This window comes from Sitophilus oryzae, unplaced genomic scaffold (assembly GCF_002938485.1).
Source record: "Sitophilus oryzae breed Bouriz unplaced genomic scaffold, Soryzae_2.0 scaffold_845_pilon_pilon, whole genome shotgun sequence".
Classification (NCBI taxonomy): Eukaryota; Metazoa; Arthropoda; class Insecta; order Coleoptera; family Curculionidae; genus Sitophilus; species Sitophilus oryzae.
This window is the reverse complement of record NW_022147467.1, coordinates 383,612-402,526: the sequence shown is the minus strand read 5'-3', so window position 1 is coordinate 402,526 and position 18,915 is coordinate 383,612. Positions and strand designations below refer to the sequence as shown.

At 32.3% G+C, this 18,915-nt stretch overlaps 1 protein-coding gene across 1 annotated transcript; it reads left to right on the top strand.

Annotated features, from left to right (window-relative positions):
• Positions 1 to 8,222: 8,222 nt before the first annotated feature.
• LOC115889734 (protein crumbs-like) lies at positions 8,223 to 18,576 on the top strand. The gene is made up of 4 exons (XM_030909799.1): positions 8,223 to 8,366; positions 8,425 to 8,565; positions 15,830 to 15,961; positions 18,219 to 18,576. Exons 1-4 carry the CDS (start codon positions 8,324 to 8,326, stop codon positions 18,281 to 18,283), a joined length of 381 nt encoding a protein of 126 aa, XP_030765659.1. The 5' UTR covers positions 8,223 to 8,323; the 3' UTR covers positions 18,284 to 18,576.
• Positions 18,577 to 18,915: the final 339 nt, after the last annotated feature.

The following is an 18,915-nucleotide window of genomic DNA, read 5'->3' as shown; positions in this document are numbered from 1 at the left end:
AAAGCTTTCTATTCTCTATATTTCCCCGCCTCGTTTTTGAAAATCGGTCAAGTCATTGAGAAAATATGAAGGATTGAAATTTGAAAAGTTTATTTAAACATTTATCAGAGTAAATGATAAGGATAAATTCCTTCGACCAATCTGAGGTTTTTTTTTATTATTTCTAGATGTTTACGCATTTTTTCACTTGTCACAAAGTTGAACGATCAGGTGCGGTAGTTGTTAGATAGCTGTTCTGTGACTTGTGCGTTGAAGTCCTTCTCAATATCGTTGACAAAACTGACCTATAATAGAATTTCCAAAAATACCAGCCCACACGTTCAATTTCTGAGGGTTTTGTGTGTGCACCTCGTGAAAAACCCTGGGGTTGTCCTCAGCCCAGTACCGACAGTTGTACCGATTAACGACACTGTTCAAAAAGAAAGTACACTCATCCGAAAAAACACACATTAAATAGGAAATTATTACACAGGCCGACAAAAAAAAATTTTTTCGATGTAACACAAAGCTCAATAGGATATTGTGGTAGAATGAACCTATCTAATCACGAAAGTGGCAAAAAAAAGTCGTAACACGTAAGGTTTTTTTGTTACATTAATAAAACATCATTCAATATTACAATATTCAATATATTAAGATAGCTATTCAAAACATGATTTAAGAACTTCTTAAGCCTATATACCGATTATATTTTATAGTTTACACTCCTCAAACATTACTTATACCTAAAAAGTACAAAAACAATCGAAACGAGATCAAAACATAAACAAAAACTTTTACTTTTTCCTTTTATGAGGGACCGCGTCTTCTCTCTTCAAAAACCAACAGTAATCACCCATCATGGCTGGATCCCATCGTCCTTGATAACGAATTTCCATTGTCCTTATGTCTTGATGGAATCTCTCACCTTGCTCATCACTGACAGCACCCATATTTTCAGGGAAAAATGACAAATGAGAATGGAGAAAGTGAATTTTTAAAGACATTCGGGCACCAAGCGATTTATAAGCATCTAAAAGCTCATTAACCAATTGTTCGTAGTTCGCATCCTTATTGTTTCCCAAAAATCCCCTCACTACACTAACAAATGAGGTCCATGCTCTGAGTTCCTGCCTGGTAAGCGTGTCTGTGAAATTTGTGTCGTCCAACAATTTCCTGATTTGTGGTCCAATAAAAATACCCTCTTTCAATTTGGCATCACTCAACTGGGGAAAGACTTGCCTTAGGTATTTAAATCCATCACCTTCTTTATTCATAGCTTTCACGAAGTTTTTCATGAGGCCAAGTTTGATATGAAGAGGAGGCAGGAGGACGTCTTTGGGGTCTACAAGAGGGATATACTTGACATTTTGGGAACCCGGTTGAAATTCACTTCTTTCTGGCCAAATTTTCTGTACATAATGATGATTTACTGCACGACTGTCCCACAAACAAAGAAAACAGCAATATTTTGTAAATCCTCCCTGAAGTCCCACTAAAATTCCTATAACTTTCAAGTCCCCACATATCTGCCATTTATACCTGTTGTAGTTGATTCTATCTAAAAGCATGCGCATATTTTCATAAGTTTCCTTCATTGTCACTGAATGGGCAACTGGTATAGAGGGTTTTAAATTTCCGTTATGCAATAACACAGCTTTTAGGCTATATTTCGACGAATCTATGAATAAGCGCCACTCACAGGGAGAATGTTCTATAGAAAGTTCCTGCATTAAGCCATCGATATCAGTACATGCACACAACGAATCCTCCATACTGTAGAATGCAGAGAACGGAGCATTTCTTTTTCTAAAAGTGGTGATTTTTGTTTCATTGGCTAACAGATTCCATTCCTTAAGCCGGGATCCAAGAAGTTCTGACTGCTGCTTTGATAACCCCAAGTCACGCACTAAGTCATTCAACTCGCTTTGAACAATCAAATGTGGCTTGTCGGAACCGCCCTCTGGGGTAAAGGTAGGATCAGTACACTGGTCTCCAGAGCTGTTTGATTCAATATCTTCCTTATCTTCCAAAACAATACCTTGCCAGTCTAAGGGCGCGATCGGCACTGGGAGATCTGCACCATGAAGAACAGGTCGTATGGCAGACGGCAAATTGGGATACTCGATCTTGTGCTTTTGTTTTTTGGAAAAACCTTCAGTTTTCGTCAGGCAAAAATAGCAATCGTCAAAATGGTTAGTTGGTTCTCGCCATACCATTGGAACCGCAAATGGCATTTTTTTCCTCTTCCCTTTCATCCACTGCACAAGCGACACGCTACAAGTAACGCAGCACACATGAGGAGCCCACTGCTTGTCTTGATCTCCAACCAAAACTCCAAAATACTTGAAGTAGGCTTTCTTCACATTTTCAGAAAATGGTCTGGCTTGTGATTGCACCATAAATTCTCCACAAATGTAACAAAATCGATCAGGAGACACTTTACAACTGCGGCGCGTTTGACTTGACATTTTCGTACTATTTATCTACACGCATAGAACAACTCACGTCGAAAATCAACTGAAAACTGAACTCTCTTATGTTTTTCACAATATATTATAGTGCACAAAATGCGTCCCTTTCAATCATCCCATCATAAAATTTACCTGTATGTAAACGAATCTACCTAGACTTAATACCTGACATCTATAAAATTGACTACCTGCAAAAAAGAGGCGTAATTAGGCAACTGAAAAGTGGTACGTGTAGGAGCTTCAGGAGTATTTTTTCTGTTATTAGAAGCATATTTTTATGAAGAAATTCTGCAACTGACTCGTGTTACAAAAATCATGTCGGCCTGTGTTATCATTCGCCACTCGTTTACTCATAGTATCACAAAATTGCAAGCGACGATCAAAATCGTCTTCGTTGAGTTCTTGTACCAACTGAATTTTGTACGGGTGGAACTTATTTTTGTGGAACGGTTTTTTTTAATATCCTTTGGACACTTGTACGATTCAGGCCGGTCTCATTGGTAGAGGCGCAACTAGGGGGGGGGGCAGGGGGGCTTAGCCCACCCAGATGACCAGAGCGTGTCCTATAAAATTGGTTTTAACTTCACATGAATCTTATCTTATAGTGACCTAAGCCCCCCCAAAAGACTTGAGCCCCCCTAAAAGTATGTCTAGTTGCGCCCCTGCTCATTGGCTAATTTTCTTGTACTCAGCGTACTATCCATGGCAACTTGGCCCAATACGAATACCTCCATAGCTTCATTTACTACAGGATTTTCCCTCTGCCTCTTTTTATTCATAACGGAACCAGAGTTTCGCGAAATTTTGCTACTAACTCGCGAACCATTTTGCCATAAATGTGTTTGTCAGGATGGCGTTCATTGAATATCTGCGCAACCCGATTGCCACATTCAGTATTTTTAAAATAAAGGTCGATTATTTCCACTTTTTCTGCAAGTGAGTACACCATAATTGTTAAAAAGTTTAACGATATTGAGAAGAACTTCAACGCATAAGTCACAGAACAGCTATCTAGCGACTACCACACCTGATCGTTCAACCTTGTGGCAAGTGATAAAATGCGTAAACATCTAGAAATAATAAGAAAAAACAGCAAATTGGTCGAAGAATTTATCCTTATCATTTGTTCTGGTAAATGTTTAAATAAACTTTTCAAATTTCAATCCTTCATATTTTCTCAATGACTCTACCGATTTTCAAAAACGAAGCGGGAACTTTCCCGAGATAGGTACTATATATAGAGAATAGAAAACCCTTTTCATTGCGGTACCACTTGACCCCCCTTCCCATTTGAAAAAAATTGGGGGATGACACCCCCGCTTAGAGGGTTGAAGATTTTGCAATAATTTTTGGGGCAAAAGTTGTCCCCCTCACAAACAAAATTGACGTGTTTTTGGATTTTCTGAAAAAAAATTACCCTGGCCGTTATGCCTTGCGGAACGTTTTCGATGGGCCACCCTGTATATCTTATTAAAAATACAATGCAAGAAGTTTTATAAAAATTCGTTCACAGTAAATGAATTCCGAGGTTTGTATGTATCCCATAAGGGCTTAAAGCACTCCACTACTAAGCGAGGTTCTAATTAATTCATCCAACTCGTGACTACTTGTGGATAAAAACGATGCCACATCACATGTTCCTGTTGCTCCGTAGCGCCGTCCTCTTTACCCACAACAGATATTATAAATAACCATCAACGGGAGCCCTATAATCGCCCGTTGTAAATCTCTCGCTTGTCTTAGTTTATAGCCCAAAGCTTCTGCATGTATATATCTGTTATCAGCAGCTGTGCTCGTAATTTCAGAAAGAGGCCAACGATCTTTCTTATCAACAGCAATGAGAGAACGCAGTGCACTATCATCAACATCCAGGGGTGGAACATCCATTTTATTACATGAATATTATTTTAAATACATATTGTTTCTACCTATAATGATGGGTGACAATGACATTGTTGTAGAAGCCGTCGTTTTTTTTATTGCTAAAATCCAATTAATTTAAAATAAATTTGAGAGTTCGAAATAATATTTTATTAAAACACAGATTTTCTACTATTTCCAGTTTTTTGTTATTTAGTAGAATCGTAACCACCGTAATAACAAGGCCGGACAGCTTATTCGTGACGTCATCAACTGGAGGCCTAAACTTTGATTGCATTTGATACACTTTATACGTATAGGGAAATTAAAATAACTTCCGTTGCACATCATAATACGACCACCAACAAACTCCATAAGACGACGCATGGTGTCATTGCGATGACGTGCAACGGAAATTGTTCCAATTTCCCTATATATAATGGATATAAACTTTAATTGCACCGAATTTTTAATAAATAATAACTAAACATAAAATTTAAAAAACATCAGATTGATATCTCATCTCATATTATCCATCGTCATTGTATTTATTTATGCTGTAAGTGTGTCTAAGTTTCTTTTATTTCCTTTTCCAAGTCTATCATTATTTTTTAACAACAGTAGTTTTTCAGACGTGTATTTCTAATAGAATTTATGACTTATAAATAGTACATTGCGGAAATTTTAATAATGGTGTTATTACTTTTAATGTAATCCAATTTTTGATAAAAATATGTTTTTATTGTGAATTTTGAGAAACATGGCTTTGCAAAACTTTGTTAAAAATTATATATTCAAATAAAACTATATTAGTAATTTCATCTTTTGGAAACCCAAGGCATTATATTTTTTAAATTGTATAATTGCATACACTTATAACCACTTTATAGTTTAAACACCCCTTTTTACAGATTCATAACTTTTTTCACCCTTCTATTATCGATTATAATTACCACTTATCACGTCCGCACACCTACCGATAAATCGATGACTTTCAACTGCGGCAATACCACTCCGCTACGTGCTACGACAGGCGCCGCCGCGCGGCACCGTCGCCCCAGTCTAGGAATATAAATATAAATAAATAAATAAATGCCTTTATTGTCAAAAAATTTTTCAATTTGTAGACAAAGGTAAACTAACAAACAAAGTAAAAAAACAAGGTACACAAACAAACAAACAAAAGATAATACAAAACATTATACAAATAATATTGTCAGTCTTATTGTTAAAATAAACATTTATAAATGTTTATAATGTCAAAGAACAAAAATAAAAATAATATTCAAAAATATTTAGCTAGTTTATAGTAAAATATCAATGACCTCTAAATAAATTCATTTCGATGGCATTAGTAAATATAGCAATAGCAAACATTAGACCAGTGTTTACAAGATCAAATTTGATTTTCAAAATATAATTCATTTACGGCGTAGAAAGCCTTGTGTAGTAAATAAGAGTTCAATGCTTTGCGAAATGAAAAAAATGATGTTATGGATCTGATTTCAAATGGCAGGTGATTGTGCATTTTTTTCGAGTTGTATAATATTGAACTTTTAACTAACTCTGAGCGTGGGGTAGGTAGATAAAGATCTTGCTCCGCGTTCCTGAGTGGATAAGTGTGAGATGGCCTTTCTTGAGAAGCTGATACATGTTTACGTATTAGGCAAACGGATTCAAATATAAATAAGGAAGGAAGAGTCAATATTTTTAATTTTTTAAAAAAGTCCCGGCAATGAGTTCTGCTGTTTAGTCCCAGTGAATATCGAACATCTCTCTTCTGGAGCCTGAAAATACGGTCAAATTGAGTCGCACAACACGCACCCCAGAATGGAAGGGCATACCTGAGGTGCGACTCAAAAAGTGCATAATAAACAGTTCTAGGCACTGACAAGTTAAGCTCCTTAGAAACAGACGTTAATGCAAAACAGGCAGAGCTCAATTTTTTCGACAAAGCTTCGATATGTATGTCCCATTTCAGAGAATTGTCCACAGGAAGCGTAAAATATCGATAAAATGCATAATATATACTATAAAAAACATCTATTTTTTTATTGTTTTTTTCTCATATTATACACTATTGTGAACTTAAAATATTCCTTTATTAAATTTGATTGATAAAAAGTGAGAGATAAACATTTATTGACTGGTATGATTTTTTCCGTATTCTATTAAAACTATTTTTATATACTATAATATTTTTAAAAACTCGTAAAAAGACAGTTTAAAACTTCTGGCCTATCTGGTGAGTGAAAAAAGATCCACAATTTGAACTTTTATCGCGTAATTATCAACGCTGCTAAATAAAGTTGCGCCTCCAGTTGGTGACGTCACGAGATTTTTACGTCACAGCTGTCCGGCCTTGTTATTACGGTGGTTACAGTAGAATGTATTTTCTGTCTACTTTGAGACGTTTGAGACCTACTTTATTGCTGGCTGTATTTAGTTCGTTAATTTGTGCTTGTAGTTCTTCAGAACTATTGGCAATTAGGACTATGTCATCAGCGAATCTTAGATGGTTAAGATATTCTCCATCTATTTTCAAACTTAGTTTCGGAGATACAGGGTCTAGAAGTTTCATTTTTATTCCGATTTTTCCAAATAATTTCTGAAGCAACGTCAATATGTGGATAAACATTGGTGTTTGGGAGTTGGGAGAAATTTGATTTTGATGTCAATATGCCTCCTATTTGTAGGGGGTGTCACGTGTCACCTACATGTGTTTTAACTGTTTTGAAGAGTTATAACTTTTCGTCCGAACCTGTATAAAACTACTGAGTGAAAAAATATACATTTCCGTTACTTTTTACATAAAAAATTCGTTCTCAAGATAATTACACCAACCGTTCTGAAGATATTTAGAATGGAAATAGTCAATGCATGTCATTAGTGACAAAAAATAAATATGTTGAGTAGATAGGTAGTTGACTGAAATAATAAATTTGGGAAATCTTTATTTTTTTAATTAATCATAAATTTTTCTGCGAAAAAATGATGATAAAACAATTTCTGTTGAACTTGTGGCACAAAAACATTTCAAATTTATGATTTCAGTCTAATAACTATTCAGTCAACTGCATGTTTATGTCAGCGATGACAGGTATTGATAATTACGATTCAGAATACTTCAAGAACCATTAAAATGTACTTCCAGTGTTAACCGTAAAGTGTTTTGGTGAATAAGTGATTAGTTATTTTGCTATAAATGAATAGATTTATAATTACCTCTGTTGCATCTCATGCCGAATAGCTGGTACCTTCACACCGACATTTGTAACCTGGTTGTTGTGAAATCTGTATGCAGGTACCGCCGTGTAAACGGGGGTTGCTGACTTTACAAATATCTTTCTTTTTACCTGAAATGTTCCAATATAGATAGAGAAAGAGACCTTTTTTACGTAAAAACATCGTGAATGTATATTTTTTTACTCAGTAGTTTTATACAGGTACAGACGAAAAGTTACTACTCTCCAAACATGTTAAAAATATGTAGGTGGCGCCCTCTTCATGTAGGAGTCATATTGACGTCAAAATCAAATTTATCATGTTAAAAAACTCCCAGACACCAAATTTTATCCAAATTTTGACGTTACTTAAATTAAAGCGATAGAAGGACGATCAAATGACAGTTCATGCAACTATTTTGTTTCCACACGGTATATTATTATTGGATAAAGCAATTTTTTTAACAAAAATAATTTGAAAAGATAAAACAAACACCAATAATATATCATAAACAAAAAGTAAATATCAAGCAATATAATTAGGATCTTTTTGAACGAAATAAAATCAAAACAGTGGAATTTAAAATAACGGCACACCACTGTCTGTTACTCGAAGAAATAATGTAAGGCATGTAAGTGTAGAATAACACTCAAATAAAATGATTTAAATAGTACACTCTCGGCCGCCAGCAGTGTGGTACAAAAATAAATGCAATTAGACGTTTTTTCCCGGCGATTGAACGAAGCGTTTCCACCTCATTTCGTGCAAATTTCCTAACAAGAATAATGCATGTGCATAATTTACTGGCAATTGTTCTTTTAGTTTTCGGTCAGTTCGATACAGTTAGAAGGGGAAAAATGCAAGTTTATATTTTGCCCTGTTGCAGGTTTCAAACTATGTTTAAGTTGCGATCCGAGTCAGACGAAGAAAGGGTGCTTAATAGAGGATCTGAAGTGCACTTGCGGATATGGTTGCATCTCCGATTACAGATATGACACGATACAAGAATGCCAAGCGGCATTATTAGGTAATTTACCGGCATGCATAATTTGGAAGCAGCATGTACAATGATAGTTTTTTTTTATTTTGTCCCACTTTTAACCGGCTATACATTTTTTTTATTTTTGGGGGTACAACATTCTTTAAAAATCAAATTTCAAAAGGCTTTTTAGTCAAGTTTTATTACGAATTACTCTTGTTTATACATTATATACCAAATGTAATATGTGGTATTACCAAAAATGCCAGACTCTGTCAAATATCACAGTTATTGGTAGATATAAATTATATTTGTTTAAATGGGACACCTTGTATATTGGAATTGTATTCTATGTTTTTTTCTGATTCACAAATATATAACAAGGTGCGTCTCAAAAGTGGCTCACCTATAACTTTTTTATTTTTTCAGATAAAAACGAGATTTGGTATGTTAGTAGGTATATGACATAAATTAGGATTGATTGATGTATTCAATTGTTTTTGGTCACTTCCTGTTTTGCCAGAAATGACTACAACTTTCGGTTTTTAAATGACACCCTCGGTATATTTTTATTTTTATTCGACAGAAGATGACATTCTGAACAGAATGACATATTATATGTCAATTTTTGACATTTTCACCTAAAAAAATCGGATTTTAAATTTCAATCTAGAGTGCCATGGTTGTGTTAAAACACTAATTTTTAATCAAGGAGCCTTGAAAAAATAGATTTGATCGTCTAATGTTTTTCGTGTCTTGTCCTGGCCGATTAAAAGATGTCCAAATCGTATTTTTAATCATATCTCAATTTTTGCAAATGGAACAAGGGTGGCTCATTAGTATATTTGAAAAAGGCATTTTTTACGAATAATTTGGTACCACACACTTGGTATTTCGAGTCAAATTGTCGTTATGAACCGCATGTTACAATTTCAAATAAACCATATGATGCGAAAATGTCAAAAGTTTACATATGATATGTCATTCTATTCAGAGTGTCATTTTCTACCGAATAAAGTAGAAATATACCGAGAGTACTATTTAACAATCAAAAGTTGCATTTATTTGCGTGGTGAAACAGGAAGTGACCAAAAAAAAATAAAAAAAGTTATAGGGGTGAGCCACTTTTGAGATGCACCCGATATATCATATAAAATTAATCATATGTTTAAATGGCTAACCTGGAAATAACAAATAAAAAAATAACTGAGCTAATTATATTAACATAAATAAATGCGTATTCTATTGAATTTTGATAAAATTTAATGAAATTTAAATCAATTTAAATCAATTTAAATCTATTAATATACTAGGTGTCCCATTTAAAACATCTAGTTAAACCAGTAAACTGTGACATCTCGAAAAATAAAAATGTTATAACATATTACAAATGGAACAAAATAAAATATTTAACTTTTTTTTTTAAATAAAAAACTCAATTCGGGGTTTTCATTAAAAATTCTGACTTAATTTTGTGTAACAATATAAATTCTGTGTTAAATTTATTCATACAGGATTGTTCACCACATACGACACGGAATATTGTAGCTAAACGATTAGATTTTTACAAATTGTACGTTTTGGGTTCGTTGAAGGACTATTAGAGCTACAATTTAAACATATTTTTACAAGTTACAGAGTGTCCCAAATAAATAAAAAATATCAAAGTTGAATTTTTTTAAATGGAACACCCTGTATATTATTACATTTTTAGTTTCTACGATTAAAATAAAGGTAAATTTGATTAAGGTTTATTACACTTAAACCTTACCGTTTTTGAAATATTTTCAATTTTGTGAAATTGCAGTATAAATTTTAAGGCTTCATTTCTCCGAGAGTATCAAAGTTTTTAATACTAAATATTTACTGAAGTTTATTTATTGATCAGTTATTGTGTTGCAATAATAAAAATGTTACTACCTTATACAGAGTGTCTAAATATTTATTTTAAATAATTATTAACGGCAATAACTTGTTTAATTTAAATGGAACACCCTGTATATTTTATGAGAATCAGATGCACAATTTAATTGTCTATCAGACTGTATTACACCATCTCTTCAAGCTTCCGTAGAAAATGCATTTTCTTGTAATTTAGAACTCATTTATCAAATATACCCATGGAATATTGACATTTTAGATTATTTTTAAAGATGTACCAAATTTTTACAGAGTACAGACACTAATATTGTCAATATAGTTCGTTTATTTCATTAAAAAATTAAAAAAAACTGTTTAAATATTTGTTAAAGAGGACCAATTAATATGATTCCAGTATTCAAACTACATTAATTGGCTATTTGCGTTGATTAATAATAATTGCTCCAAATACTAAAAAACTGAATTATTTATGTGTATTAGACAGTGTGGTAAAAAAACTAACACCTTAAAAATGATATTTCATTTTTTGACAAATGCTTATTTATAACAGAGACGTTCATTTTCATAACTTATTATTATATTGATTTCTGATTCAAATCCACATTTATTTAGAATAATTTATTAACGAACACAATTAAGTATGTAATTAATTAGTATTTGGGCGGAAATACTGGTGGTATATTTAATTAATGGTATACTCTTTTATAAAGATTTAAATAGTTTTTTTTGCAAACAAATGGGCTAATAATATCATCGTTTTAACTAAAACGATAATATTACTAGCTTGTACATTTTGTACATTTGTTGTTTTAAAAACAATCTAAAATGTCAATATTCCATGGGTATATTGATAAATGAGGTCTAAATTATAAGAAAATGCATTTTCTACGAAAACTTGAAGGGATAACTAAAAAGTGGTATGATACAATTTGATAGACAATTAAATTGTGCATCTGATTCCCATAAAATATACAGGGTATTCCATTTAAATTAAACAAGTTATTGCCGTTTAAAGCTAGTAATTATTTAAAATAAATGTTTAGACACTCTGTATAAGGGAGTATAATTTTTATTATTGTAACACAATAACTGATCAATAAATAAACTTCAGTAAATATTTAGTACTAAAAACTTTGATACCCTCGGAGAAATGAAGCCTTAAAATTTATACTGCAATTTTACAAAATATTTCAAAAACGGTAAGGTTTAAGTGTAATAAACCTTAATCAAATTTACCTTTATTTTAATCGTAGAAACTAAAAATGCAATAATATACAGGGTATTCCATTTAAAAAAATACAACTTTGATATTTTTTAGTTATTTGGGACACCCTGTATCTTGTAAAAATATTTTTAAATTGTAGCTCTAATAGTCCTTCAACGAACCCAAAACTTACAATTTGTAAAAATCTAATCGTTTAACTACAATACTCCGTGTCGTGTGTGGTGAACAACCCTGTATAATTCTTGACTCTGAATTTGTTAAATATTTTAAACAATACTACTTTTCATTTAAAGATAATTCGAAGTTGTACCTCATTGCAATGTTTTACTTGGTCATAATATTTACTACCTTTAATGTAGAAAATATATAGTTTTTCTAGTGAGAGAATATATAATTTCGACACACCACCTCTAAAAAATATAGGAAATAGCAATGTACTCTTAAATTCATAGAACACTGTTTGTCATTTTAATTCGCAGGTATATTGTATTTTCTGTCATTTTTTGGATGTCGTCTGCCGAAATCTTCCCTGACACGTTGCACAGGTTATAAACTATAGGTATGAGTATGTAGATTTCTAGAGTTTATATCTCTAGCACCCCTGATTATATGAATTCAAAATCAGTAATTTATATATTAAGCACAAACTTAATTTTAGGTAATTCTGTGTAGTTTCCAGCAAAACCCAAAATTACAATTTAATCAACGAATCCTTTTGCTATTTAAAGGTCATCAACTAATGCATATTTAATTATGCTATAAAGTCTTTATTTGCCTGCAGTCCCATACAGCATATCAAATCACATTTACGATGTGTTTACATTATTAGATGTAGACACAGGGTGACACAATTCCCCCGATGTAAATATGCTACGTTTACACATTGTAGTTCAACACGTATGCACAAAGGTTAAACGTCCGCCTCACAATGTAGCCACAGTATAGCATTTACGTATACACAAAGTAAGGGATACACAGTGTGCCGTAGGATACACAGTGCTTGTGTATTACGTTTAAACTATGTTTACACATTGCAGTTGTGACTACCGCGTGTATACGTATGTATTTTGCTTCGTATATACATCTTGTGCTAGATAAAACTACATCTTATGAACGAATTTAGGAAATAATACAAGTTTTGATGCCTAACTTTTCGTTCTTTTTAAGAAATATTTATTCAATAATACCAATTATATCTTTTTAGAACGAAAATTAGGAATGCAAAACTTTGTATTTTCCAAAAGTATCTCAATCGTAAGTTCAAGAGAAGTAGCCTTAAAATTGTTCCATTTTTGTTTTGTATTAAATGTACCATTTTTCTTCCATAAAATGGATTAAGTGGTTAAAAAATAAAATTCTTATATTTCTTTATATCATGGAACGCAATAGCGCAAATAACACAATAATAATTATTATTTACACTGCAGAAACCAGAAGTAAGAAAACACTTTAAAACAACAGAATTTGTATCAAAATGTATTAAAAATATAAGTACCTATACAGTATAACAACATACTAAAATGGTAAACACTGGTATATCGCCACGATTTGGTGGACCTCGTTTAAGTAGTAATTTTTTCTCCTCTTTTCCTTCCAAGCAGTTGGTTTGTTAGCATACTCATTCATCGAGCACTCTGTTGGACTTTGGTGTATTTTATTTCCAGATTAACAATCTCACCCTTAAATTTTATATGAAACTGATTATTGAATATTAAACATATCTGTATATCGATCCATTCAATAACTTACCGAATATCAGTGTAAGAAGTTCTTTGAAGTGTTTAAATCTTTCTTTCTCTGGTCCATTTAGATTTTTATTATTTCCAAATTAAAAAAAAATATATTGCAGAGCTAACTCAGCTAACCTCTTTATCATTATACGAGAATATTTGGAGTTTTCATTCATTGGAGTCAAAATTTGGTAAATTGGGTATCGAGTAAGGGAAGAGTCGCTGCTATAATATTAATAATACTCTTAGGAAGGTGTAACAAGGTAATTAAAAACTTGTACTTACCGTAAAATCTCTTTTAAACTACACACAAACAGAACATATATATAGAGCTTTCGAATGATAAAACAATAATGGCTGCTAACACATACCACTCCTAGAAAGGAGAAAGGAGAGGGACACATAAGATACACTTGGTCGGTGTATCTACGCTGAGGCTATCCGCGCATGCGCACACCTTCATTTCATGCTAGAATGTAGACACAACAGTACACTATTACAAAGTGTCTATATAGATATTTATATTATGTGTATACGTCACGTTTTTACAAGGTGTGTGTACTATAGGCACAACTATGATACGAAGTATCACACATACATATGACTTATACATTGTATGTCTCATATACCGACGTCAGATTTCATCATTTTAATAATTATTTGTTACGTTACAAAAACTCTTTAGAATCTTGAGTGCATACGGTATACAACTAGTAAACACTGTATCACACAATTCTATCAATATAAACCTGCGTGTATCTCATATGTATATGTTAGAACTAGATGAACACTTAGGTTCACTTTAACATATGTTGTTTCTCATGTGTCTCCCTTGTAGAAACGTAATTTCATTTGGACGTGCTATATGGGGTTTGTCAGCAATAAATTATTGACTTTCTGAGTTTTTAGTCTTCGTTTTAAATAAGCCATGGAAAAAATACTTTATTTTATATTTAAAAAATAACATAATTAAAGAAAGTATCTGTTGTTTTTATGTAGCAAAATAAAAACACTAAATCACCACAATACACCAAAACAATTGATATCTATAGGAAAAATACGACCACACGCAGATATATTCCTAATGAATCACATCATAGTGTTGAACATAAAATGGCTAGTTTAAATTTCTTAGTTTCCCACTTTCCAACGAAAGATATGAAATAGAAAGAGATTACATTAGTAATGTAGCTGAGTGTAATGGATATTCTCCTTCACTAGTTGATAAATTAATTAGAAAACGTAAGTATAGGTTAATGATTTCTGAAAATTCGACTTTTCAAGTGGAGAAAGATACGTCTAAATATTTTTCGATACCGTTTGATAGAGAGTTATCCCGTGGTCTAAAAGGAATTTTTAAGAATGTCAATTATAAACTTGTGTTATATAAACAATTATTAGGTAATCCAAAGGATAAAACACCTCCACTGGAAAGGTCGGGTATTTATGAAATTTCTTGTAAAGATTGTAATCAGAAATATGTTGGGCAAACTAGAAGATCAATATTAACTAGATTTAAAGAACATTTAGCTCAGATAAGATATGGTAGACCGGATAAATCTTGCGTTGCCGAACATATTGTTGATAAAGAACATTGTATAGATCTTAATAATTTAAAATTAATTAAACAAGTCTCAAATTACAGGCAATTAGATGCATATGAAAGCATCAGAATTAACAAATGTAAAGATAGTATGAACAGAGACAACGGTCCAATTCCTTCAAGTTCTTTGTTCCTACTACTCTAGTGGCGGAAATCTAACTGTTACCACAGAATATACACCATACAGAAGCGACAAAGAGCTTTGAATAGCATTGGTCAAATGGGAACTAATTGCGTGACGTTACGTTTGACATCCGTGCGCCTTGAACAGCGTTTCACACTGAAAGAAAATTGTTAGATTTTAATAGAAAATGATGAAAGGCAGGTTTATTTCATTTTTAAAAACTAGAGGGATTTAAATCAGTATTTTTATTTAGAATTAAAAATAAATAAATAATTATGAAATATATTTTTTAGTCTTTTATGCATAATATCTAGAAATAATTATACCTGCGGTCGTGAATTTTTTTTTGGTGTATAATTCTTTGACGTCACGTTTGACAGTTAACCAGCATTACCCCCTCCTAAAAATTTTGAAGCAAATCTCTTTGTCGCTTCTGTATGGTGTATATTTTGTGCTGTTACGCTCAGTGGGCTAGTTTGGCTAGATTTTGCCACGCCCACTGGGCGAGTATATAAACGCTCAACTTGTAGATTGTACTTTAGTTTATAATCATCTGCTGATGATGCTAACATGGTTAGCGAAACGCGCGTCCAGCGTAAAAGTGTTTTGGTGTATTGTGGTGATTTAGTGTTTTTATTTTGCTGTATAACACCAAAGGTTCCAACCCTCAACTGTTGTTTCAAATGTTTTTATGTAAAAAAATCTTGGTTTAAACTACGATGCTAATTATCTATATTGGTGTATTTCAGGTAAAAAGAAAGATATTTGTAAAGTCAGCAACCCCTGTTTACACGGCGGTACCTGCATACAGATTTCACAACAACCAGGGTACAAATGTCGGTGTGAAGGTACCGGCTTCTTCGGCATGAGATGCAACAGAGGTATATAAATTTATTCATTTATAGTAAAATAAAACACTAATTCACCAAAACACAATCAATGGAAGGAAGCGCATAACCGCATCCTTCCATTGAATTAAAAAAGTAATTCAAACAACTTAGACGGATGATAACCTTTCGCGTGATCTTTACGCAAACATACTCATATAAAGAAAAAAATTGGAACAAAAATAACAAACGACTGTGAAGATATATAAATAACATTTGAATCGTGACAATGGTTAAAATAAGCCATCTATTTCAACACTTCCTTTATGTTATCTGAAATAAGATATTTATTTTATTTCATTGACGTAAAATTCTGTCTATAGTCCGTCCAACGAGAGTATACATGACAGTGACCGTTGTTTGTGTATGTGTCATTTTATTCACACATAAATGGTGTTTTTCTCATCTTTTTGATGCCGTCTGTCGAAATCTTCCCTGAGTCGTTGGAAAGACTATACCTTGTCCTCGACATCTAAAAAATGGCAGAAAAATAATATACTTTCAAAATTAAATGACTCTGGTTGTCTTATCATTTTATTTTGAATGTAGACAGTTCAGTCGTACATGAGAATGCGCCTTAATACGATACTACTAATTTAGTATGTCAGAAACGACTTCGGGCATGAACTTGAGTAATGTTTTGTGTCTAGCCCCCCCCCTCCGGAGTTCTGGATCCTCCCCTGGTCATGGCAGCATATTATAAAAAGCTTCTATATATGAGCAAAACGTAGAATCAAGTGACAAAATACCGCAATGTTTAAAATATTATTTTTATATACAGGGTGGTCCGAACTGTATTCCGGAAACTTCGGCAGCATATTCTGCAGATAATAATAAGTAAAAAATTTACGTCCTAAAATGTTTAGTTTCGGAGATACAGGGTGTAAAAGTTTCATTTTTATTTCGAGATTTCTTCCAAATAATTTATGAAGTAACGTCAATATTTGGATGAAAATTGGTGTCTGGAAGTTTTTTGACACGAGAAATTTGATTTTGATGTCAATATGACTCCTACTTGTAGAGGGCGCCACCTACATATTTCTTAACTGGTTTGAAGAGTAATAACTTTTCGTCCGTACCTGTATAAAACTACTGAGTACAAAAATATGCATTTACGAGGTTTTTTAGTTAGGTTAGGTTAGATTATTAAGGGACATATATTTATACGAACTTTTTTAATTATTTTTATCTGCAGAATGTGCTGCCGAAGTTTCCGGAATACAGTTCGGACCACCCTGTGTATGTACCTATATATTATACATTACAACCGCATGATTGAAAAAAAAAACAGTAGAGAGGAATGCTCGGATATTTGGAGATGACGATCTATGACATTCCCTATAAAATTTCATCTACAAAATGACAACGATCTTAAGAACTTCATTTCCAACCCATCTCTGACCTCAGAGTAAGATCTGACACAATTTTTTCCTTTATATGGTATTTAGGTACAAAGGCACATACAATACATGCATATATTTATATTGACAGTCATTCGTCAAGTGTCATAAATCTACAGGGAGAAAAAGTATCAGTTCTTCGATTATTTTTTTTTAAAAAATAGTAGTTTTTCATGTGAATAACTTTATAGATTTTTGGTATCTTAAAAATTTTATTTTTTGATTCTTTACAGATCTATAAAGAAACGAAACTGTATTAGATATTATTCTTGGTGGAGTTCACTCAACCCTACTTTTAGCATATTAAATTAGGATTTTAGCAAAGATTTTAGTAACATACTGTCGCGTGACATTAACATATGTGATTGATTATTTTATTTTTGTTATTGGATATATTGAAGATATTCCGCATTTATGTTTTTCAACTCTATAACAAAAAATCGCATTTGTTGCGGGCTTTTTGGTGCATCCTGTATACATCACTAAATAATAAAAAAAAATTAATTAGTGAAGGACGTTTTTTCCAAAACTTATCAAAATGTCAAACATCTGGCACTAAAAATTAAATGAAACTAACAGTGTTCAATAACGTACTTATACATAATATCTGAATACAATTTGGTCTCAATAAAATAACATAAAACAAAGTTATTTAAAATAAACAATACTACGGACTAGCCGTAGTATTAAGTAATTTTCCACCGTCAAATTGATCTATTCTACTTTCCTCCTAAGATAACAAATTGAAATACGACCGTTAAGAGGTCAAGAGCCAGTTAGTAACAAATTAAAAGTTATTCGTTTTTTGAACTTCCTGATATAAAATGTATTTATGTTTTCGTTTGTTGCAGCGTGTCCAGTTCCAGGGGCAGGAAGACTGGGAGACATCTTTCCATACGAGTGTATTGTTATTTAATTGTTAAAATTGTCTATTTAAGGGTATACAGGGTGGCGCCTCTCATATGACGCGGAGGCTCCAAGGAGAATGGTAGTTTATATTGAAATCAAATTATATGAAATAATCTACAAACGGGTTATTTTAGAGCATTTTTAAAAATATAGTTCTACAGGGTTTTCCCCTAAATAATTTAAGTATCAAAGTTGTGGTTTTTGTAATGGAACACCCTTTATATCAATTGATTTTCGGATTCTAGAAAAAAAAATAAAAATAAAGGTGAGTTTCGTTAAAGAAGCATATGAGAGACCTATACAGGGTGAAACAAATTTAATATTAAACATTGGTCACTTTTAAATGCAATTATTTATAACTTTATATAACCTAATTATTTATTACTTATTAATTTTAAATGGAATGCCCAGTGTATATTATTCCGATATTCAATGGAGGTCTATGGATATTCAGTATTTATATATCTATTCAAAATACTATTAAGGCTGCTTATTAAAGTAGGATCCTTAGACAAAAGGGTTCCTACATATATTAATTTTTATGATGAATGATTCTTTTTTCAAAAGATCTTTTCATGTTAAGATGCAAATAAATGTGTAGTATACTTCAAAAAGCAGTCACAATCCTTTCTCTCATGT

What these genes read in the sequence shown, in the direction of transcription:
- LOC115889734 (XM_030909799.1), top strand. Translation starts at nt 8,324, where the DNA reads ATGCATGTGCATAATTTACTGGCAATTGTTCTTTTAGTTTTCG. An exon ending in AATTGTTCTTTTAGTTTTCG is followed by an intron (nt 8,367 to 8,424) that starts GTCAGTTCGATA and finishes GCCCTGTTGCAG; the next exon opens with GTTTCAAACTATGTTTAAGT. An exon ending in ATGCCAAGCGGCATTATTAG is followed by an intron (nt 8,566 to 15,829) that starts GTAATTTACCGG and finishes GGTGTATTTCAG; the next exon opens with GTAAAAAGAAAGATATTTGT.